Below are 23,705 nucleotides of genomic sequence, written 5' to 3' on the forward strand. Positions count from 1 at the left end.
CACCGCCGGCAGCCACACGATACCTGTGGGCTGCTCCTGCCCGAGCCCCGGGAATGCCTCTTCCAGCGGCACCTGGAGCCATCGGGGCAGTGGGAAGAGCCCCTGGGGTAGAGGGACCCCCGTGCACAAAGGACATCCCATTCTGCAGTCTTAGAAAAGAGCAAGGAAAGGGAAGAGGCAGATTATTCCCTTCTGGTGAGAAGAAAACCCCGGGAGGTTAAAGGACATGGCCCAGGAGACAAAGTAGGAGTGGCAGCGGTCCCTGTCACAGGGTCCCCCGCTCCATCCTGGGGAATCCAGAGCATCCTCCCTCCTCCCTCTGCTCCATCCCAGGGGAATCCAGAGCATCTCCCCCCCCTCCCGCTCCATCCCAGGGGGATCCAGAGCATCTCCCCCCCTCCCGCTCCATCCCAGGGGGATCCGCCGCCTCCCCGGCGCCTCCTGGCACGTTTCCCACGCCGGGCCCGGCAGCAGGTGCCGAGCGGTTTTGAGGCCGGAGGTTTTGTTTCCAGGTGGTGAATTATTCATCCCCAGCCCGTGTCCCGCCGGGCCCGGGGCCGCACAGACCCAATTACAGTAATGGAAGGAGGTGAGGGCAGAAGGACCCAGCTCCTGCACACAGGCACTGTCACCTGAACGTGCCACCGTGCCATGGGCAGGGACACCTTCCACCAGAGCAGGTGCCTCCAGGCACCGCCAAGACTGACCTTGGATTCTTCCAGGGATGGGGCAGCCACAGCTCCTTTGGGCAACCTGGGTGGGCCAGGGCCTCCCCACCCTCACAGGTAAGGGTTCCTTCCCAATCTCCCATCTCCCCCTGCCCTCTGGTAGTGGGAGGCCATTCCCCCTTGTCCAAAGTCCCTCTCCAGCTTTTTCACAAGCCCCTTTCAGTACTAAACGGCCACAATGTGGTTATTCGGGCTCCCCCAACCCCTCCTCGAGATAGGGGTGACTTTTCCTCCCAGGGCTCTGAGGGAGCCTCCCCTGAGCCCCACTAAAGGCACGTGGGATCGTGTCGGACACCCCCAGCTGAGCTGTGCCCCAGCCAAGGGACACACACCTACGAACCCAAGCCCTCCCTTAAAAAGCAAAGGAACCCATGGGAATACTATAAACATTTTATTTATTGTTTTCAAAAAGACAAGAAAATAATCTAGAGCATTTATTTATACTTTTTTAATAAAAACCTTTCGATACTCCTCATGCATGAAGACCTTCCGTGGCCCCGGGGCGGCGCCGGGGCCGGGCCCGCTGGGGCGGGAACGCGACGGGACAACGGGACAAGGGCCGCTCGTCCCGAGTGCTCCCGGGTCAGTCTGTCCCCGAGCTGCCCTGCCGGGTCAGGGCGTGCCCACGGCCGGGGCTCAGGGCGTGCCCACGGCCAGCTCCCGCAGGTAGGCCTGGGTGAGCCCGCGCAGCTCCTCCAGGGCGTAGTCCTCGGGCATGGGCAGGCGGCCGATGTGCGGGGCCAGCAGGCGCAGGGGGGGCACGCGCGGCTCGGCCGGGCCCGGGCCCTGCTGCAGGCTCAGCACCGCCCGCAGCACGTTGGCCACGCGCTTGGCCATGTCTGCAACAGGGAGAGGGAGAGAGGGGCTGTGGGGGCTGCAGCAAACCCGTGTCTGCAACACCGACAGAGAGAGAGAGGGGCTGTGGGGGCTGCAGCAAACCCATGACCGACAGAGAGAGAGAGGGGCTGTGGGGGCTGCAGCAAACCCGGCACGCTGGGCAAGGGCAGCACAGCCACTGCACTGGGCACAGGGACAGGGCTGTCCCTCAGCACAGGGCCAGAGGAATCCACCTCAGGCTATGCTAGGGAGCTTTACATTGGATATGGGGGAAAAGTCCTTCTCTGAAAGGGCTGGGGGGGGCTCAGCCTGGAGAAAAGGAGGCTCAGGAGGGACCTTCTGGCTCTGCAAGTATCTGACAGGAGGGGGAGCCGGGGAGGAGTCGGGCTTTGCTCCCAGGGAATAAGGGACAGGAGGAGAGGGAACGACCTCCAGCTGTGCCAGGTTGGATATTGGGAAAATTCCTCCACAGAAAGGGCTGTCCAGCCCTGGCACAGCTGCCCAGGGCAGTGGTGGAGTCACATCCCTGTGGGGATTTAACAGCCACAGGGGATGTGGCACTTGGGGACAGGGTTAGTGGTGGCCTTGGCAGTGCTGGGGGAGCAACTGGACTCAGGGATCTTAAGAGGGTTTTCCAAGCTCAATTATTTTGGGATGCACCTGCAGGCCAGGTGGCAGCCAGGCTGTGGCACTGGCTGTGCCAGGGCTGTCACCTACCCGACTGAGCCAGGCGGTCCTTGGCGTTGTGGCACTGCAGCTGCTCTATCCTGTTGCACAGGGACGTCACTTTGGTGTGTAACCGCTCCAGCTCGTAGGTGGAACAATCCAGCTGGAAGCAAACAGGACAGTCAGCTGAGGCAGCAGAACCAGAGCCCTGGGGCCCTTGGAGCCAAACAACCCACCAGGGAACACTGTTCACCAAGACCTGCCTGAACTAAACACTGAAATGGAGGAAGGGGAGGCCTGGACTGCAGCTGGAGGGGATGGACACACTGAGTGCTGGCTTTGTCCCTTCCCTTTCCCTTCTCACTGTCACACACCCACAGAGCATGTTTGCAGGGCAAAGCCCAGCCCTGGCTGCAACAGCAAATACCAAATCCCCATTTTCAGAGATGCCCCATGTTCTGTTTGAAGTGTCTGCCAAAGGGAAGCACCACCTGCCCCTGAACAGAGGAACAGCTTATCCTTAGAGCCAGACTTTGTGAGAGTTCCCACAGTGCAGGGAAATACCCCCAGTTTTAGCCTCTCACCTGCTGAATCCTGTCCAGCATCTCATTGACACGGATGTAGTCAAGGTAGACCAGCCCTGCCAGCTCCCAGTCCTGGATGAGGGCGCTGCGCTCCGGAGGGGACAGGTCTTCCAGGAACCCCTTCAGGTACTTGTAGTTCTCGTTGATAATTGCATCTGAAGAGAAATGGGGTCAGGAACAGAGGCCACCCCGTCTCCCACAGCAGGGACACCCACAGGACTGACACCTCTGCCCCAGGGGCACAGACCCACCTGAGGCCAAGTGCCTGACAACCAGCTTGTGGCACTGGTTCCAGTGCCCAGCCTTGAAGAGGAAAAGGGCTTCCTTGTGCTTGTCCCCCTCCATCCTGGCCCGAACGGCCTTGGCCTCGTGGATCCAGTGTGGGGGGACGCAGAGCCGCTGTGTCAGGAAGGTCTCCTTGGCCCAGGACTCGGGGGTCTCGGCGAGGGTGCAGTGCCGGCTCAGCAGCTCCCGCACGGCCTTCTCCCGGCACCTGGCACGGACAGGGCTCACTCAGCGGGCACCCTTCCTGCCACCCACGTCACCCCAACACCAGGAGCAGGTCTACAAGGTCCCTCCCAACCCAACCCACTCCGGCACTCTACAGAACAGTGGTGCAATTAAGAAAAGGTCAAGGGTCAGTCAAATTCCTTCAGTACAGGTTAACCACTAAGAAATCATCGCTGGTGTTTTGGAACAGCTTAAATGTTGCCAACTTAAGAACTTTTAAGTCTGGTCCAGGCCCCTAAAAGTAAACATTCAGGCTCGATTTGAAGTTATCACTTGATGAAAAATAGTATTGAAATGTATTAATTTGGGTTGGGAGGGACATTAAAGCTCATCCGGTTCCACCCTGTGCCATGGGCAGGGACACCTTCCAATAGGGAAGGGCACACCATCAAGGGAAAATGGCTTCCCACTGCCAGAGGGCAGGGATAGATGGAAGATTGGGAAGGAATCCTTCCCTGTGAGGGTGGAGAGGCCCTGGCCCAGGTTGCCCAGAGAAGCTGTGGCTGCCCCTGGATCCCTGGAAGTGTCCAAGGCCAGGTTGGACGGGGCTTGGAGCACCCTGGGCTGGTGGAAGGTGTCCCTGCGTGGAATGAGATGAGCTTTAAGATCCCTCCCAACCCAACCCATTCTGTGATTCTCTGATTTTCACAAGTGTCATGAAGTTCTCCAGGGGCAGTTTGCTGCAGGAGAAGCCACAATAAGCCCGGGTCTCTAGGACAGGCTGCAGTGTTTCCAGGTCAGAAGGCTCAGAAGGGTCACTCACTGCGCGTCGGGCTCGTGCAGCATCACGAACACGGCCCACTCCCACAGCCCCTCGCTCTCCAGCTGGGCAGCAAAGCTGGTGTTCAGCACCCCCCGGCTCTGCTGGGACAGGTGGCAGTAGTTGAGGGCCCGCAGCACCTCCCACAGGTGCCAGCTGAGGCGGAAATCCAGCGGGTCAGACGTGACACTCCTGGGGTCCAGCAGCTGGTCAAGGTCGTAGCACCTGGAGGGGAAAACACTGGTAACAAAGAGCTCACTGTGCCCACAAAATCAAATCAGAAATCGGTGCTGCTCAGTTCCTGCCCTTCACCCACCTCCAGCTGCTCCGTGTACGTGATTTACATCAAAGTAGGGCTTTGGTTTTCTTTTTTAACAAGAAAAATAACAGGAGAAACTGTTTAAATTCTTTTGAGCCTGCAGCCAGACTGTTACCCCTTTTCCTCTGTATGTGCTCCCTGCAAATTTCTCACTGCCAAAGAGGCAGGGAGAAGCCTCTCTACACTCTCCAGACAGACAAAGCACCTAAAGCCCCACAAATGTGCCCCAAAGCTGAGGGTTCCCCATCTCTACCATCCCCAGGCATGACAGTGTCACCACCTTCTGTCAGGGTTGTGGGGTACATGTGGGGTTCATTTTGGACTGCTCTAAGTGCTTCTGGCTGATTTCACTCCCCCGGCTTGGGAACTCAGGGAGTCACTGACTGATCAGGGGTTTTCTAAATACTCTTTGACCTCTTTGCCCCCTTACCTGTCGCTGTAGAGCTTCAACAAATGGAAGCAGACATCTCTCAGGGGCCTTCCTGCATTGTCATCTTCTTCGACCACACACCCGGAATCCTCCAGGTAAGGGGGCAGGGGACAGCAGGCGTATTTTTCACACTCTGAGGTGTTCTAGGGGAATAGTTTCAACAGAAGTGTAAAGATAATATTCTGAACAGAACTGAATTCCACAGCTCAGCAGACTCAGGAGAATCTCTCCGCTCCAAGGCAGGTGCAACCAACTGCACCTGCAGTTGGAATTCCCACAGAACTACAGACCAGCATGGAAAAACTGAACTCAAAATGCTTTGGCAGGTTCACATTTCACACTGAGCTCTCACGAGCCACTGGCTGGACGTACAGCCAGCTGTCACACACACAGCCTGTACTCTTGAAGGGTTTTAGAGCTGGAAAACCACAGATGACTTGATGGAAGTCATCCCTGGTGCATCCCTGTGAGCCTTCTCTCTGTGGCTAAGCAGAGTCTGGACAGACTGAGTCAGCCACAGCAATTTTACAGGAAAATTTCCCTGCAGTTCAGTATTTTGAAGTGCTGGACACTTGATACTGACACACAGAGAACCCTGAATACCGCAACAGAACATCAGTGACAAGTCCCCAGCCATGCTGCTGTGCCTGGGCTGCTCGAGGCAGCAGGATGGAGGCTGAGCTGGCTTTAGTTAAATGATTAAACACCTTTTTCAGCAGAGCCCTTTGTCCTCTGACACAGAGCTGAGCTCTGCACAGCAAACAGGGCTCTGCATAATGCATGGAGCCAGGCTGGGCTGGGGGACAGTGTCTGTGCTGGGGAGCAGGGGGGGCACACATGGAGCTGTTGGACACTGCAGGGAGCTGTGCATTAATGTTCCCAACAGGAAAACAGGCTGCCTGGCTCCAATGGCCTTCCTGCTGCGGGGCACTGTCCCTCTGCCTCATTCTGTCCAGCTGTCAAACACCTGGAAACACTCCATCATGGGTCTTCTCCTCAGAATTTATGATTCTGTAGAATCCCAGACTGGTCTGAGTTGGGAAGGGACCTCAAAGCCCATCCAGTGCCACCCCTGCCATGAGCAGGGACACCTTCCACCAGCCCAGGGTGCTCCAAGCCCTGTCCAACCTGGCCTTGGACACTTCCAGGGATCCAGGGGCAGCCACAGCTTCTCTGGGCAACCTGGGCCAGGGCCTCCCCACCCTCCCAGCCAGGAATTCCTTCCCAATATCCCATCTAACCCTGCCCTCTGGCAGTGGGAAGCCATTCCCCCTTGTCCTACACTCAGTGCCACACTCAGTCCCTTGGCAGTGATCCTTGGCTGCTCACAGGAGCCTCAGTGCAGCACCAGACAGCTGGTGGCACCCTGAGAGTCTCCTTTTGGACAGGTGAGTGACCCACCTGGAAGGCTGACTCGTACATGGCCAGGGCCCTGGAGATGGAGGCAGTGGGAGGCAGGAGGTACCAGAGGTGCACGGCCACGCAGCGCTTCCAGTCCAGCAGCGAGCACACGTTGATGCTGATCCTCTCTGACAGCTGCCACACCTGGGAGACAACCACCTCACCTGTCACACCTCACACTGCTCAGAGTGCTCCAGGTGTGACACAGGCACATGTCAGGAACCAAACCACCCCATCCAGCCACGCCCCTCACCCTGCTCAGAGCACTGCAGGGGTGACACGGCAGGAGGTGCCCCTGCTGGAGCAGCCCTGTGCTTCCCCCCCGGCCCAGCAGGCCCCACTGACCTGCTCAGGCCCCACTGACCATCCAGGTCCCACTGACCATCTAGGCCCCACTGACTGCTCAGGCCCCACTGACCATCCAGGTCCCACTGACTGCTCAGGCCCCACTGACCATCCAGGTCCCACTGACCATCTAGGCCCCACTGACCCATCCAGGTCCCACTGACCGCTCAGGCCCCACTGACTGCTCAGGCCCCACTGACCCGCTCAGGTCCCACTGACCGCTCGGGCCCCACTGACCGCTCGGGCCCCACTGACCCTCCAGGCCCCACTGACCCTCCAGGCCCCACTGACCATCCAGCCCCCACTGACCATCCAGGCCCCACTGACCGCTCAGGCCCCACTGACCCTCCAGGCCCCACTGACCGCTCAGGCCCCACTGACCCTCCAGCCCCCACTGTCCCTCCAGGCCCCACTGACCCTCCAGGCCCCACTGACCATCCAGCCCCCACTGACCCTCCAGCCCCCACTGACCCTCCAGGCCCCACTGACCATCCAGGCCCCACTGACCCGCTCGGGCCCCACTGACCATCCAGGCCCCACTGACCCTCCAGGCCCCACTGACCCATCCAGGCCCCACTTACCATCCAGGCCCCACTGACCGCTCAGGCCCCACTGACCATCCAGGCCCCACTGACCCGCTCAGGCCCCACTGACCCTCCAGGCCCCACTGCCCCCCCAGGCCCCACTGACCCGCTCAGGCCCCACTGACCCTCCAGGCCCCACTGCCCCTCCAGCCCCCACTGCCCCCCCAGGCCCCACTGACCGGTTTCCCCGCGAGCAGGGCGAAGATGCGCAGCCGCTCCTCCTGGATGAAGCGGTCCGAGTGCAGGCGGTGCCAGTCCACCAGCTGCATGGTCAGCAGGTCCCGCACGGGCTGGCTCCCCGCCAGCTGTGACAGCAGCAGGGCCAGCCGGTGGTCACCTGTGGGAACACAGCACCAGCTACAGCCTCCTCCCTGCTGCTGGCACAGCCGTCTCCTCTGGAGCTGGGGGAGCTGCAGTTGGGGTGTGGGCACAATTTACATTCCCGGACTGCTTTGGGTTGGAAGGGATCCTAAAGCTCAGCCAGTTCCACCCCCCTGCCATGGGCAGGGACACCTTCCACCAGCCCAGGTTGCTCCAGGCCCCGTCCAACCTGGCCTTGAGCGCTTCAAGGGATGACAAGTCCACAACCCCAATATTTCTTATTAAACAAACCTCTCCATAAACATGTGGGAGAACAGGGGCAGGGGAGGAGACAGAGGAACAGGAAGGACAAATGAAGTTGTAATGTCAGCTGACATAACAGACCAGGATGAAACCTGCCAGAAGGGTTTGAAAATACACATTTTTAAACCAAGTGTGAAGTGGCTGAACAGAAGCTCAATTAAAAAGAACATTCATTAAAAATTCAAAGGGGGGACTGTGGAAAACTCCAGTTCCAAGTGTAATCCAGGAGCACTTCCTAACTGGGGGAAGCTGACAGAGGTAGTGAATGGGACCAGGGACTCCAGCAGCAGCCCTCACCTAATCTTCAAGGCCAGGTTGGACGGGGCTTGGAACAACCTGGGCTAGTGGAAGGTGTCCCTGCCCATGGCAGGGGGTGGCACTGGATGGGCTTTGAGGTCCCTCCCAACCCAAACCATTCCATGATGCTGTGGCCACTGCCAAGGAAACACTCCACATGCAGAGTATCCAGTGACTCTCAGCTCCCCGAGTGCACCCCCTCCCTGTGCAATCCTCCCCGTGCACCCCCTCCCTGTGCACCCTCCCCGCCCCTCCCAAGTGCCGGGCTCTGGGGTGCTCACCCGCCTGCTGTGCCAGCCTGCAGGCCTCCCCGATCCTCTTGCCCGTGAGGCAGCTGAAGACGGCCTCGACGTGGCTGCCGTGCCGGGCCAGGGCCACCTCGTGGTCGATGCGTGCGGCCGCGGTCTGTGCCAGCCAGCGGGAGAAGGCTCGGCGCCGCTCCAGCGCCAGCACGTACTCGCTGGGCTCCTCCAGCCGCGCCTCCAGCTCCTGCAGCCGCCCCCACACGGCCTCGCACAGCGTCCAGGCCAGGCACCAGTGCTTCACCACGCCTGGGGACACACAGCGGCGTCAGCGGGGAGCACTGTGTGAGAGGGCTCGCGTGAGGAGGAGCCCGCAGGGTTATCCACCCCCCGTGTTTGCAAGGGGCTGCCCAGGGAGGTTTGGAGTGCCCAGCCCTGGAGGTGTCCCAGGAAGGCCTGGCCGTGGCACTCAGTGCTCTGGGCTGGGGGACAAGGTGGGGATGGGGCACGGGGGGGATCCATGGGCTGGGAGGGCTTTTCCCCAACCTCGGTGATTCTGTGAAAAGAATCATTCCATACTCACTCTCTGCCACAGCAGGATCCTCGGATGCCTTCCTGGCCCAGTCAGCATACTCATGGATAGCAGAGACTCCAGGGTTGGGGGCCAGGAGAGGACAGGGCTCATCCATATGGACAGTGCTGTGCTTCAGCTTTATCTCCAGAGGGGTGAGATACAGCTCCTTGTCCCTGTCCATCTTCCGTTGTTCCAAGTTCAGCTTTTCCACATGAACCTTGAAAGGGGATTCTGTGAGTCTGGCAGGAAAAAGAAGATAAAACAAATAGCAAATGTTCTGAATATTCTCCATGCAATTGGGGCAACTCATCCTAATTAACACAACGACAGTAAAACATAATCCAAGGCCAACAGCCAGGTACGGAAATCCTGGTGAGAGAGTCTGGGGCTTGGAACCAGGCTTTGGGATCCTGAACCACCTAGTCTAATGGAAGATGTCCCTGCCCGTGGCAGGTGATACAAAAAGATGTTTAGCTGTCAAAAACAAGTCTTTAAGGTCTCTCCCAACCATAACCTCCTGTGATTCTGTGATTTGGCCAATAAACCTCTCCAAAGGCAACGAGCACACCTTTACCACAGCTCATTCCCTCAGCACTTCAGATATGCTGGAGAACACCCAGACAAGCTGTCTGGAGCACTTAAGTGGTGGGACATGTAGCTGTATTCCAGTCCAGGTATGGAGACCCAGCAAGGTCTGTGTGCTGCTGGATGTACAGGCAGAACTGAAGGCAGCTGGGAATTCAGAAGGTGAACAACTTCCTTAGGTAGGGCAGGTGTCCAACCAACAGGGACAACTTTGAACTTTTTCTTTAACCTTTTCCTGGGGTAAAAAAATGACTCCTCTTACTAAGGTATTCCCAAACTTGACACCCAACTTTCTGTGGCCAAGGGACACGAAGGAGATCTCCATGGCAAACACAATCTTGCACCACTCCTGCATGTCAGAAGGAACACTGACCTGCCAGCAGGATTCTGTCAAACACGAGGAGCATGTCAGATCCCCCGAGGGAAAGCACTACTCACGATTTGGGAGCCACGGGAGTCGGCAGGAATCCGTATTCCACAGGCTCACACTGAGGATCTTCCGTTTCACTTGACCCACTCAACTGATCTCCACAGTTGACCAGCGTCCAGTTGGGGCCCCAGCCCACGCGGAAGGAGCGCCCCATGAAGAGTCCCATGTCCATCAGGAGCTTCCCTTTGCCGTAGGTGATGGAGCGCTCCAGAGGGACGAGCCCCCGCTGCCTGTGGGCACCCACCGTCCTCACCTGCACCTCGGGCACCGCCGGGGGCACGGAGAACACGGCGGCCAGCGGGGACACTGCTGACCACAGGGCCCCGGGAGGGGGGCTGCCCAGAGTCCTGCGGCCCTTGGCGTCTGGCACGGCAGCGCCCGGCGGCTGGACAAGGACGCTGGCAAAGCGGGACTGCAGCAGCCCAGCAACTGGCAGGAGGAAGGGGGAAGAGTGTTTCAGTGGAGGGGCAGGTGTGTGTCACGGGGACAGTTCTGCCCTTCTCAAGGTGTTCCAGGCCTCCTGGAGCAGCCAGTGGAAGTGTTTGGATAACAGGGTGTGAGGGAAACTCAGGGCTAAGTGTGATTGTCTGCAGTGCTGAGACCCACAGACCCCCCTGAGCCAAAGGAACACGTGGGGTGTTCCCAGGAACAGGACAGGGACAGCCTCACCCACAACCAGCAGTTCCCAAAGGAGTCACCAATTTAATGCCAGAATTAAGACATCAGAACAGAAGGGGGGGAGAACTGATTAGCAGGGCTGACACTGAACCCACAGGCACACCTCAGGTCTGTCCCTTTAAATCAAATGGGCTTTGAATTAATCAACCCATCTGAATTAATGGGTTTCCTCAACTAGGAAGCATCTCCATGCTTGTTACCAGAGGGATTTGCCAATATTCCTATGGAAAGCACCAGTCAGTGGGTGCACTGGGTGTGAGGGACAAGGTTTGGGCAGTGGGGGCTCTGGCAGGGTCTGCCCCGTGCTGGCTCCCCCTGAGCCCACCCGGGGAGCTCGTGGCACCTCCTAACTAAGCTGCAAAGTTGTTGGTGCCTCTGTGAGATATTAAAACCCACAGAGGCAGGTTAAAAAAAAAGCAAACAAAACCAAAGACAAACTGTGAAAAGAGCAGTGCAAGTGTCAGAGGAGGAGAGGGAGGTGCTCCAGGCACTGGAGCAGGGAATGAACAGAGGAGGAAGGAGTGGCAGACAGGAACTGCTGCAGATCCTGTGACTTTGCCAGTTCATGTTGAAACTCAGCTCTTTCTTCACACAATCTGTGGTTTCTCATCGTACCTGAGTGTCTTTTCTGCCCTTGTGATTTTGAAATGGGCAGCCTTGGAGAGCAGATCTCTTGGGAAGTGTCCACTTTGACAGGTTGCTTCCCAGGATAATCCAGGATCAAATCCAGGTCGTCGTCATCAGCAAGCAAGGAAGCTTTCATGATCTGAGGACGTGGGAAGCCAAGGCAGCACATCAGCAATCCCTCTCACTGCAGCAGTTCCCTGAGCTCATCAAAATAGCTCTTCCCACCCAGAATAACTCCCACATGCAGCACATGACCAAACAACACACTCATGGATGCAAATATTCCAAGAAACAGTGGAGGCACAGCTCAGGATGTCACCTGATGACAGGGTTTTACAACTACTAGTTAAACTACTGTGGACTTGTTAGGGAAGGGAGTGACATCCCAAAATCATCCTGATTTCTTAGATCTTAGCTCTGTCTGGTTGTTTTTCAGCTTAAGGAAGAACTTCAGGACTATTTGTTATCATAGGTAGAAGCCCAAGAGTGTTCACAGTACTCTCCTTCCAGGAAATTACAAAGGCCTGGATGGACAGGACACAGGGAATGGCTTCCCAGTGCCAGAGGGCAGGGATAGATGGGAGATTGGGAAGGAATTCCTGGCTGGGAGGGTGGGGGGGCCCTGGCCCAGGTTGCCCAGAGAAGCTGTGGCTGCCCCTGGATCCCTGGAAGTGTCCAAGGCCAGGTTGGACGGGGCTTGGAGCAACCTGGGCTGGTGGAAGGTGTCCCTGCTCATGGCAGGGGTGGCACTGGATGGGCTTTGAGGTCCCTTCCCACCCACACCAGTCTGAGATTCTATGAAATACCAGCACGAACAACAAACCCCAAATCAAGACCAGTTATCCCAACCCTTGTTCTCCACCAGCTGGGCCCAAGGCCAAGTCTGCCATTAGGTGAGCTTATCCCACTGCCCACACTCCAGAGTTAAATTGGAGTTCTGGCTTTAAGGTGAGTGTTCCTTCAGCACTGAGCTTTCCCTGTCTCCGAGGTTTCCCACAGAACAGAGCCCTGGTAAGTTCAGTCCCACTCCAGGAGTGAGGCACAGTTCATTACAAGCTGACACACAGACACCCTGGGGGAGGCAAATGCAGGCCTGGAGAAGGGCTGGCTCTCCCAGCTCCCGCCCTGGAGGGGCTGGCAGGACACTGACCTGCAGGACGTAGGGGTTGATGCCGTGGGTGGAGGCGATGTGGGTGGAGCTGGGCACGGCCTCCTGCTCCTCCAGGCTGTCCTCCCCAAAGGGCTCCTGGGGCTGCTCCTGGGGCTGCTCCTGGGTGATGTCTGCCATGTCGCTGTCCAGCTCCACCACCCTGCCCAGCTGCTCCAGCTCCAGGGGCTGTGGATACAGACGCCACGTCACACACCCTGGCTCACAGCCCTGCCAGGACAGAGCACCTCAGAGTCCCAGGAATCACCTGCAAGTGCAGCCGAGCGTTCCCTGGGGGTGCCAAGGCTCCACACCAAGGTCAGGGGTGGACACACAGAACCTCCAGGGTGTGCCAGTGACACGGAAGAAGCAGTCTCAGCTTAGAGGTGCCCTCCTGGAGTTTACCCAGTTCTGCCATTCAGTTTTGGAAACTGTTCTTCAGCCTTCCAGTTCTCATGTTCCCAGCGAAGGGAGAGCTCTGTTTGTCCTGCCTTCCTCCTTTTCTCCCCCAGAGCCCATCCCATGCAGCACAAATTCAAATCAAGGAGTCTGCATTCCACAAAGAACTCAACTTTCAGTCGTTACTGTGAGGGTGGGGAGGCCCTGGCAGAGGTTGTGGCTGCCCCTGGGTCCCTGGAAGTGTCCAAGGCCAGGCTGGATGAGACTTGGAGCAGCCTGGGATAGTGGCAGGGGGTGGGACTGGATGAGCTTTAAGGTCCCTCCAACCCAAACCACTCCATGATTCCATGGTTAACTCTGACCACTGTCATGCCTGTACCTCTGCCCAGCTCACTGACTGGGGCCTGAGCTCCAGAGTACTGGTTTGGCTCCTGTTTAACCATCCCATGGCTCAGCTACATGTCCTGGGAAAGCCTCATGCTTCCAGCTTCCTCAGTTCTCAATACAGACCACTGAAGTGATGCAAACAGAGGAGTGGAGAAACCGAGGCAGGGAGTGCCCTGGAATCCTGCTCAGGAATTAAGGAGCATATTCACGAGGCTGTGCTTAGCTCAGTAGGATTAGGCAGGAAATGGGGTGGAGGGTCTGAGCTGAGGCAGATAAAATCAGACTGGGGGGGGCTGTAAAGACAAAAGTGAGTGGCAGACCTGGAATGTGAGCATGGCCCAGCACGTGGGACAGATTTACAAGTCAAAATATGGTTACAAACACCCAAGTTTCACTGCTCCCTTCATTGGGCTTTAATGCAGTAGGTCCCCGTGTAACCACTCCCTTGCAACATTAATCAATTCATTAATATTCAAGTTAGTGAGGGAAGACAAGAAAAACCTCAAGCCTGGATCCTAAATGCTTCCTACAGCCCAAATAGTATTTTTTTCAGACATGTTCTACACCAAGAGTTTGGCAAGTTTCAAGCCATGCTGTGTTGTTTCTCAGGGGTTTGGGAAACAAAATGACATTTTTCTTATTTTCAGAAATTAAAACCTGAGTTAATGGTATGCAAGTCAGAGAGGTTAATGAACCAAGAGGGGTTTTTAAGTACACTGGAATGTGTAAGACAGGTTTGAACGTATCAAGAGATACTCCCAGTATTTCTGAGAGTTTAAAAGCTCCGCTCTGGTGCCATCAGTGTGACCAGGAAGCAGGAAGGGGAGCTGCAGTGAGGCTGTGGGACAGCCCTGAGTGCAGCTCAGAACACAAGTCATGAAGGATCTATCCAGCAGCACGATGATCAAGGTGTTAATTAGCCCAGGGCCCAGAGGAGGGTTAGAACAGCAGCTGGACACTGCTCTGGGATTCTCCACTGCAGGTCCAGAGCAGAGGTGGCAGCTCACCTGGCCTGTCCCAGCAGCAGGAGGTCCTGCCCAGGGGGCAGAGCTGCTGGCACTGCTGGACAGTGACCAGGAGCCCCAGGGCCCTTCCAACCTGCCTGGAGACCTGTGTCCTCCTACCACACAAGTGGCCAGCAGAGGTTCAGGAATATCAGGAAAAAAATTCTATGTTACAAACGCAAAATCCTGGAGGTTGGAAAAGCTTCTGAGCCCATCTGTTCCCCAGCACTGCCAAGGCCACCCTTAACCCATGTCCCCAAGTGCCACATCCACATGGCTGTTAAATCCTTCCAGGAATGTGAGTCATCACTGTGCCAGGGCTGCACAGGCCTTTCCACGAGGAATTTTCCCAATATCCAACCTGAGCCTCCCCTGGCACAGCTGGAGGCCGTTCCCTCTCCTCCTGTCCCTTGTTCCCTGGCAGCAGAGCCCGACCCCCCCCTGGATCCCCCCTCCTGTCAGGGGGTTGCAGAGCCAGAAGGTCCCCCCTGAGCCTCCTTTGCTCCAGGCTGAGCCCCCCCAGCTCCCTCAGCCCCTCCTGCTGCTCCAGCCCCTTCCCAGCTCCCTTCCCTTCCCTGCACACGCTCCAGCCCCTCTGTGTCTCTCTTGTGAGGTTCCAGAACTGGACACAGCTCTGGAGGTCCCTCAGCAGTGCCAGCACAGGGGAGATGATCCCTGCCCTGGGGCTGTGCCCACACTGGGGCTGGCACAACCTAGGGGCCATTGGCCACCCAGGCACAGCCAGGCTCCTGTTCCCAGTGAACTGGATCAAACTCTGCCTGCTCTGTGTAAGAGGGGCCCAGCACTGAGGATGTTCTGCAAAGCTTTAGGAGCTGTCACATCCAACACAGAGACATTTACAAATCCAGCATGTAACCAGCCTTAAAAAAAGCAGGTTTTTTAATAAAAATAGAGCACGTTCTTCAAATAAGAAGCAGAGAGTCTTGCACACTAATGATGGCAGAAGCAACTGAATGCACAGCATCACTCTCCAGGCAGGCAGCAGGCGTTGGCATTACAGAGCGTGTGTTTAATAGTCACAAAAACAAAGGTTCTTCCAGAAGTGGTGCAAAGCTGCCAAACTCACACTAGAATCTGAACAAGAAACAAGGGTTGAAAGCCTCCCCACGCCCATTCTCAGTATGAAACGTCAAGTACTCCATGAAAAACAACATGCAAACACTCAGCCAGAGTTCAGAAGAGTTTGTGTAAGGTTTCACTCTCTGGATTCCAGGATACTCCAACCACCCCTTCCCAGGCACCAGCTACTCTCCAAATGCCACGTTTCCAACCCCCTTTAGTCACTGTCCTCCTTCTACCTGAGCCGGGGGTGCTGGTTTGCCGTTCAGGGCCATCTGCTGGGGCGGCAGGTGCCCTGGGGGTGGCACAGGGGTGGTCTTTAACTTCTTGGTGTCCACTTTGGAAGGATGATCTTCTTCTTCCTCATCTGAATCTTGCAAGCCATACTTGGAAAAGTGTGCTACCTGTGTTAAGGAGAAGGACAAACGTGTCACAGCTTGGAACAGAGGTTTCAGGCACCCATTTCTGGAAGGCCTGGACAATGAGCAGGTGTAACTGTCCCCTGCCCATGCAGGGGTCCCAACATATACAGCTGTGACACCTGCAACAAGTTCGGCCTCTGTATAGACCAAAACCACCTGTAGGCAGGTCTGAGGCCACACTTGTGATCACAGAACCCCAGGCTCGTTTGGGTTCAGAGGGACCTTAAAGCTCATCTTGTTCCAAGGGCAGGGAAACCTTCCACTAGCCCAGGCTGCTCCAAGCCCTGTCCAACCCGGTCCTGGACACCTCCAGGGATGGGGAGACAGCTGGTGAGGACTGTTCTCCCCACGGCTGAGGGACCTGAGAGAGCCGTCAGAAGTTCAGCCAGTGTGAATTATAAACCCTCAGGACAGCCCATCGTCAGCCTCCTTTGGTGCTGCCCTCACCTTGAACACCCAGGAGCCGGTCTCGGGGCGGTACTCCTTGAAGCGGGCGCCCTGCTTGCGGGACACGGCCTCCAGCCGGCCCTCGTAGTTCATCTCCGCCAGCCGCTCCGGGCTCTTGATCAGGCACCGCGACGTCTTGTCCGTGGGCCACACCCCGTCCAGGGTCACCTCGGCCCGCCTGGCACAGGGGCACAAACGTCAGGGCACGGGGCTGAGGGAAAGCTGCTCAGGAGAGAGGGGAGCTGGGACCGGGACAGGGGAGAACGGGACAGGCGAGCTCAGCTCAGCTCAGAGCAGGACAGGTGAGAACGGGACAGGGGAGCTCAGCTCAGCTCAGAGCGGGACGGGTGAGAACGGGACAGGGGAGCTCAGCTGAGAGCAGGACAGGTGAGAACGGGACAGGGGAGCTCAGCTGAGAGCGGGACGGGTGAGAACGGGACAGGTGAGCTCAGCTGAGAGCAGGACAGGTGAGAACGGGACAGGTGAGCTCAGCTGAGAGCAGGACGGGTGAGAACGGGACAGGGGAGTTCAGCTGAGAGCAGGACAGGTGAGAACGGGACAGGGGAGCTCAGCTGAGAGCAGGACAGGTGAGAACGGGACAGGGGAGCTCAGCTGAGAGCAGGACAGGTGAGAATGGGACAGGTGAGAATGGGACAGGTGAGCTCAGCTCAGCTCAGAGTGGGACAGGTGAGCTCAGCTCAGCTCAGTGCAGGACAGGTGAGAACGGGACAGGTGAGCTCAAAGCAACTTTTAAACCCAATTTCTGGTTCAGAAATGTGCAAGTCTCCCACAGCTCTAACACTACATGCTGAATGCACAACTTGGACCGAGATGTCCTGGTCCCCACCTGCAAACACAGCAGCCTGGCAGGATTTTAAAAATCAGCCTTATTTAACACCTACCTATTTAAACCTTCCCCAATGGGTGGTTTTCTCTCGTCGTCAGGGTAAACAATGACTTCTTTTCTCCGGATATGAACGATCTCATCCAGATTTAGGTTTGTTAGATTTACTTCTCCTTCAAAGTAAATTGATCCATAACCTGCAGAACCAACCAAAATGTCACAATTTGTCTGTGAAAAGTCATGTGCCAGAGAACCCCCGTTCCTGCTGTGCTGCCCCTGCTTCACCCAGCCCTGTCCTGAATCCAGGGCAAAGTCCAAGTGACGATTCCTTCCCAGTGAGGAAATCCTGAAGAAGCATTATCCACTTCAACATCATTATTTCAGGCTGTGAGAGCAGGAGGTGTCCAGCCTGGACAGGAGAAGGCTCCAGGGAGACCTTAAAACCCCTGCCAGGATCTAGAGGGGCTCCAGGAGAGCTGGAGAGGGACTTTGGACAAGGGTCTGGAGGGAGAGGACAAGGAGAAATGGCTTCCCACTGCCAGAGGGCAGGGTTAGATGGGATATTGGGAAGGAATTCCTGGCTGGGAGGGTGGGGAGGCCCTGGCCCAGGTTGCCCAGAGAAGCTGTGGCTGCCCCTGGATCCCTGGAAGTGACCAAGGCCAGGTTGGACGGGGCTTGGAGCACCCTGGGCTGGTGGAAGGTGTCCCTGCCCATAGAATGAGAGGGGCTTTAAGGTCCCTTCCAACCCAAACCAGTCTTTGATTCTGTGATTTATTCTCCCCTAAAATCCCACACCACTTCCATGTCAACTGCTCCCAAAGCCAAGGGCCCTGGTTACAATCAGCGTGAGGGTTTGGCACTTGGGTTCTGCAGCTTTAGGACTCCCTGGATGAAGGAGGAGCCCCTGGGCAGGCTGGGGGCTCTCACCTTTGCGGCCTATGGTGAAGTCTGTCACGATACATTCGTTCCTGTCGTTGGTGAACCTGGCCAGCTCCTCCATGGAGGGGATGGTGTAGTAGCCAGCTCGTGTCAGAACAATCCCTGCAAGAGAACATTCCCTTGAGAACAAGGTTGGCAGCAAGTTACCAACATTCCCAGAGTCTCATCCAGTTTCTTTTGCCAGCCTGAACAACTGGAAGCCTCAGAGGAACTGATATTAAGTGCACCAAAAGCCAACAGGCACTAGAACACCTTCATTCCAAGGCTTCAGAGCACATTTGAGCCAAGTGCTCTGGCAGGTCCTCCCAGTCCAGCCACCTGTCAGAGAGCAGGAGTGCAAAGAAAGGGGAAAAGGTGGGCAGGGAGAAAGATGCAAGTGCAGCTTTAACAGCCTGGGGGCTTGAGCACCTGCTGACCAAGCTGCAGCTTCTTTTATGTTTAAGAGGCTCCAGCTGTTCTTCTATTAATTTGTCCAACGATCTTTAAATTTCTCAAAAGCATTTGGCACCTACAAAATGTCTGAAGACATCTCTTTTGAGCACATCACCTGCCAGTCTCATTACATGACACGTGTTACTTGAAAGGATGAACAAATCTTTTCCCTTCCCGTGAGTTTAAAAAAGCCCCAACATGCGTGACAAAACCGGGGGATAAAATTTAAACGTTCATTGACTCAGCAGGTTAGATTTCTGCACTAGGCAGGAGAGTGGAGAGCAGGATTTGTGTTCTGGAGAAAAGAGGAGGGAAACCGGAGAAAGCTGAGGGTGCGAGGGAGCAGAGAAGCGGCCGAGGACGCTGCCCTGCCCCGGAGTGCCCACCTGCAGGGTGCAGGTGGTGCAGGGTCTCGGGCTCCTCGGGCTCGTCCTGCAGGGAGTCCTCCTGGCAGGAGGCGTCCTCGCTGCTGCCCTCCAGCCCGTTGCGCAGCGCCGCCCGCATGTTCAGCGCCACGATGGTGTCGTCCACGGGCTGCCCCTTGTGCCCCCCGCCCTCCAGGCTCTGCGGGATGGGCTTGGCGATGGGGTTGGTGTAGAACCGGGTCACCTCGTGCGCCTCCTCCTCCTCGCGCTCCCCGTCCGGCCGGTGGTTCTCCTCGGGGGGCACCGACAGGAAGAACCTGGGAAATGAAGGGCAACCTGGGATTACTGAGTCCCGAGGGGCCTGGGCCAACGTTCCTGCGGAGGGCCAGGAGTTGGACCTGGATGATCCCCGTGGGTTTGTTCCAGCTCAGGATATCCTATGATTAAACTTCTGCTGCCTAGCCACACAAAAAGCCAGCAGGATGACCTGAACTGCAGAGTCAGGGATTGTTCCCCTTCCCTCCACCCCTGCTTAACAATCTCTGCCCTCTGTCACCTGGGGCTCCCAGCAGGACACTGGTGAGACCGGGAGAGGGGCCCACAGTGGTTGGGGACTGAAGCACATGCCCTGTGAGCAGAGCCTGGGTGACATGGGGCACTCAGTCTGGAACAGAGGCTACAAAGGGGCGTGTACAGCTCCCAACCCCTCTGCCCCCAAGGAACTGCCCAGTGCAGGGCCAGGGTGACCCCACTCCCACATCAGTTCTTACTTCTGGGAGCTTTCAATAAAATCAACATGTTGAGCTGCTTAGGAGTTTTTTTTCAGCCTCTGATTAAAAGAACCCAAAGGAAAAACAGACTTCAGCTGAACTATGGCCACAGGTTTTTAGAGGAGGTTGGAATTCTGGCTTTGGGGGAGCCCTAGAGGTTCCTCTCTTTAATCTGTACAAAATACATGTGCAGAAAATAGAAACATGAGATGTCAGGATCAGTGGAGCTTCCCTGCAATTCCCACATCACTGAGGACTAACCATAAAAGGTTCTTCTCCCCTCAGGGCAGAAGGGACCTTAAAGGTTTAGCACTTAGCTCAAGGAATGTCCTGGTTGTTCACTACAGGGAATGAAGGGAGACTCATCCAGAAAAACAAGTTGCTCCACTGCCCCTGATGTTGGGTAGGGTGACCTGGCAGTGCCACACAGCAGTGACACAGAGTTCATTCAGGAGGAAATGAATGTCCCAGCAGGTCAGTTGCTGCCAGTGACCAGCTAAGGTGACAGCCCTGAGAAGAACTCCCTGTTCTCCAGCGGTACCAGAGGCAGCACCAGGCTGACTCCTGCTGAGGACCAACCCCGAGGTGCTGACACACCTGTCCCCGTTCTCGGGGTACTCGGACGGGGACGCCAGGTCCTCGTTCTCGCGGCTCACGGGGGAGAACAGGCTGCTGCTGTTGAGGTTCTTCAGAACCAGCTTCTTGATGCTCTTCCTGAAAGCAAAACACACCAACACTTGGGCATTTGGATCTACCCACTGCATAAACACACATTTCATGCTTAATTCAGACGGACCAGAACCAGCTCTAGGACCTGTTCCCACACTCAGGACATATCAAGTGTCCTGTTGGAGATACCAAAACTCTTTCTGGGATTCCATTCAAGGCTTTGGTTTATGGGTAGGTGTAAAATGCACAAGTCAGTGAAAGTCTCAAAGCCCAAGCTCAGCAAACCACTGGGCTCCCCGTTTTTCAAATCAGTTTTTCCAGAGGCACAGAAGGTCTGCCCACAGGTGCAGGTTCATTTTACTGCAGGGTCAGTCTACTTTGTGCTCTTTGTTTTTACTAAACTACAACGCTTTCCAAACCCCTTTTTTCTTTGATTGTCACTGATGCCCCAGAAGACTGAACCCAAAAGGTTCACTTGTGCAGATCCACAATTTATTCCTCACAGAAACATGTGTGAATCTGAAACAGAACCAGGGCTGGGATAAACCCACCAGAAATGTGCCTCCTTGCTGAGGGCAGCAGCAAACTTGGTGACACTCTTAGTGCAGGAGGAGGGAGTATTACCCTGTGCAAGCTTTCCTGGTAAAAATTCCTACTTGATTTCATAGGAGCTTTGCTCCCATTGTGGGCTGACCTCATTTTACAGCTTATTGGGCCTTAACAGTTTAAGCTGAACTTTTTCACCTCCTCTGCAGAACACAGTTCTATTCAAGTCTTACAGAAAACTCGCCATCCCTATTCCTATTTGCACCAGGGCACAAAATGACAGGATTTAGGAAGCTCCCCAGGAGTTACTCGGCCTGACGAGAAGACTCTCAGCCCTGCCCCAGACACTGACTTTGGCATGAAGGCCCCGTTGGACAGGGAGGGCTCGTCGTCGTCCAGCCCGTCGAAGAGCTTGGACTTGGCGGATCCCGACGACTGCAGGGCCTTGGGCCGCACCCGGGTCGCCGGCCGGGGGGTCAGCTTGTAGTGAGTGGGTGTTGTCAGGGCTTTCTGGGCTGCTGGGTTGGTTGGCTTCAGCCTCTGAAACAGAAACAGGGAGAGTTGGAACTGCCAGAGCACGTGCTGTGAAGGTTTGGGGACGGCTGGAAGGTGCTCCAGCCCAGGGCCTGGAAATGCAAAGGGGATGAGAAGTCACAGGGGAAGCAATAAACAAACTCAGGTAGGAGGCCTCCAGGAACAGCCCCATCCATCAGCCTGGATCTGTGTGCCCCCCAGGCCCTGTGCTGGGCTCCAGCTGCCAGGCAGGACCCATCTCCAGCCCCTGGAATCTGCCCTGGGGAAGCAGCCACTTACAACCTCCCCTAACACTTCAAAAACCTGAAAAGTGTTTGGTTTGTTGTATTTTAAACAACCCAGCAGGGAAAGGTTTGTCAGAGACTCTCAGAGATGTCCTAAGCAAAGCTCAAGCACATCTCTAGAATTATTCCAAGCATTAGCAACTACCCATCTTTACTCCCAACCAGCAGCAGTGAGCACAAGAACTCCAAAGGCAAGGTTATGCTGCAGGCAAAAGCAGGAAGTCATGGAATGGTTTGGGTTGGAAGGGACCCATAGAGATCATCCAGTTCCAACTCCCCTGCCACAGGCAGGGAACCTTCCACTGGAGCAAGATAAAGTAGTTTGTGTCTTGGAGAGGGTCAAAAGCCACTGCACCACTGGGAGAACACAGAGAGCAACTTATTTCGCTGCTCCCTGTGCATTCAAGTGAGGACAGTGAACACGAACCAAAGTAACTTCAACTCTGCCCCACAAATGAGTTCAGTGTGTTGTGCTCTTACCTCCTCTTTCTTCTTTGGGTCGGACATGGGGTTTCTGAAGAGCGGGGAGTCTCCGAAGGGGGAGTAGGTGAGGCTGTTGAGGTGCTGCTGCAGGACAGCCTGCTGGGCCGCCGAGGCGTTGGGGTCTGTCAGGGCTGCAAGACAACAGCACTGCAGCTTTACAGCCCTGCTGCTGAGCCAGGGTAGGCAGGGACAGCGTCTGCCACAGCACCTCCTCCTCCAGAGTGTGCAACCACGTTCCCTAAGCTCCCATGGCTGAAGAGCTGAGGGTATGGAGAGCTACAGGGCAGTGGAAGAGCCTGGCCTGCCAAAATACTCAGCTAGTCCAGCTGGCTTCTGAAAGGCTGGGCAGGGCAAATATTTCATGCAGAATTTTTGCATTGCTGCTACAGCAACCAAACTTACAGGTCCTCTCTACAGGGCACTCTTAATTTTGTCTCTCCATCTTCTAGTATCTAATTTTAACTCCCATTAAAATGCTCTAAGTGCTCACACTGAAGCCTTCAAGCCACCAAGAGCAGCTTAATTCTAATTCCAAAAAACCCAGAGTGAATCTGTGCATTCCTAAAGAACAACAAAACCACTCTCAGGAACAACAGCTTACTGTCAGGGTCTGCAACAAGTCAAGAGGAGAGCTGGAGACTAGTGGATCTTATTTATGTTCCCAGTGGCCCAATAAAGTCCCTCCAGGTCCCTCCTATCTGGAATTACTGAAGAAGCCAATGCTGCATTTCCCTATTTTTTTGCAAGCATCTACTCTTGCTGCCCAAATCCAATGATAGGAAATGTCAGTAACCTTGAAAACAAAGCTTAAGCGACTTGGAATTACTTAAAAATATACATATAACTAGCAAAAAAAAACCAAAACAGGTCATTAACAGTCTCCACTGCTCCTGAGGACAGAAGGGGCCTCCAAGATGTTCTGTCACCCCAAAGCCTTTGGTGAGGTGTGCTCCTGTGCTCAGGCACACGGGACACAAGGCAGGAAGCAGCAGCTGGGTTCAGGGACACTCACCTACAGCAGGCTGAGGGGCCCCAAAGCCCAGAGTGGCTGTGGAGGTGTTGAATCCCGGCGCTCCAAACGCTCCCGTTCCCAGCGTTCCCCCCAGCTTGGGCTGGGTGTTTCCAAACAAGGACGTCTGTCCTGCCCCCAGAGCTGTGACAGGAGAGGTGAATGTCACTGACTGTGACACTGTGGCAAACTTACAAGCCCAGCAAAGAATCAGCTCCTTACTGAACTGCAGGAAACACTGCCCGCGTCCATGGATGCTACACGCAGGACTCACGGGATCAGACCAGAGGGTCTGAACACAGAGGACCTCACCAGTTCCACCAGTGCTGCCCAGTTTCTAATAGGTCATTAGCACTGAGTTAACAAGCTCTGAAACTGGGATCCCTGGCTTGAAGCCTTCACAGCCTTTCCTACCTCAGTTACAGGCAATCCCCAGGTTGGATCAGCACTGCAGTCTGATGACTGGGCTTAGGCTGGGAAGAGGTGAGCTGGGAAACTCTTACCTGTTCCAAACCCTGTTCCAAGTCCAGTTCCCAGAGTCCCAGTTGCAGGCTTATTTCCAAACAAACTATTTCCAGCAGTGTTGGCACCAAAACCTTCAAGAACAGAACGAGCAGTTGATTAGAAGTGAAACTAAACCCAAGCGTTTAAATTAAAAAAGCGAAGAGCCCTGCCACAGTCAAGGGCAAATCTCACACTCTTTCCAGCAGTGCAGGTTAACCT

The 23,705-nt window shown here is 55.8% G+C and overlaps 1 protein-coding gene and 1 long non-coding RNA gene across 3 annotated transcripts in view; one reads left to right on the forward strand and one right to left on the reverse strand.

Annotated features, from left to right (window-relative positions):
- Positions 1-1,106: 1,106 nt before the first annotated feature.
- Positions 1,107-23,705, reverse strand: part of NUP98 (nucleoporin 98 and 96 precursor) — a 32,921-nt gene continuing 10,322 nt past the window's right edge. For both annotated transcript variants that reach the window (XM_051791169.1, XM_051791170.1), the window contains 23 exons: positions 23,486-23,578; positions 22,986-23,126; positions 21,971-22,104; positions 21,025-21,212; positions 20,055-20,171; positions 18,709-19,004; positions 17,879-17,992; positions 17,010-17,148; positions 16,108-16,285; positions 15,478-15,642; positions 12,372-12,557; positions 11,210-11,360; positions 9,925-10,345; positions 8,911-9,140; positions 8,367-8,636; positions 7,344-7,501; positions 6,236-6,379; positions 4,835-4,977; positions 4,089-4,310; positions 3,067-3,308; positions 2,816-2,970; positions 2,283-2,394; positions 1,107-1,567 (listed from right to left, as the gene is read on the reverse strand). In XM_051791169.1, coding sequence (XP_051647129.1) covers positions 1,365-1,567; positions 2,283-2,394; positions 2,816-2,970; positions 3,067-3,308; positions 4,089-4,310; positions 4,835-4,977; positions 6,236-6,379; positions 7,344-7,501; positions 8,367-8,636; positions 8,911-9,140; positions 9,925-10,345; positions 11,210-11,360; positions 12,372-12,557; positions 15,478-15,642; positions 16,108-16,285; positions 17,010-17,148; positions 17,879-17,992; positions 18,709-19,004; positions 20,055-20,171; positions 21,025-21,212; positions 21,971-22,104; positions 22,986-23,126; positions 23,486-23,578 — 4,202 coding nt within the window. In that variant the 3' untranslated portion in view covers positions 1,107-1,364. The remainder of the gene's footprint in view (positions 1,568-2,282; positions 2,395-2,815; positions 2,971-3,066; positions 3,309-4,088; positions 4,311-4,834; positions 4,978-6,235; positions 6,380-7,343; positions 7,502-8,366; positions 8,637-8,910; positions 9,141-9,924; positions 10,346-11,209; positions 11,361-12,371; positions 12,558-15,477; positions 15,643-16,107; positions 16,286-17,009; positions 17,149-17,878; positions 17,993-18,708; positions 19,005-20,054; positions 20,172-21,024; positions 21,213-21,970; positions 22,105-22,985; positions 23,127-23,485; positions 23,579-23,705) is intronic.
- On the forward strand, positions 16,319-16,932 carry LOC127472708 (uncharacterized). The gene is made up of 3 exons (XR_007905118.1): positions 16,319-16,454; positions 16,520-16,614; positions 16,735-16,932. It is a non-coding gene; the product is annotated as an uncharacterized LOC127472708 (long non-coding RNA).

Source organism: Manacus candei, unplaced genomic scaffold (assembly GCF_025592945.1).
Source record: "Manacus candei isolate 608988 ecotype Guabito, Panama unplaced genomic scaffold, ASM2559294v1 h1tg000031l, whole genome shotgun sequence".
NCBI classification, from domain to species: Eukaryota; Metazoa; Chordata; class Aves; order Passeriformes; family Pipridae; genus Manacus; species Manacus candei.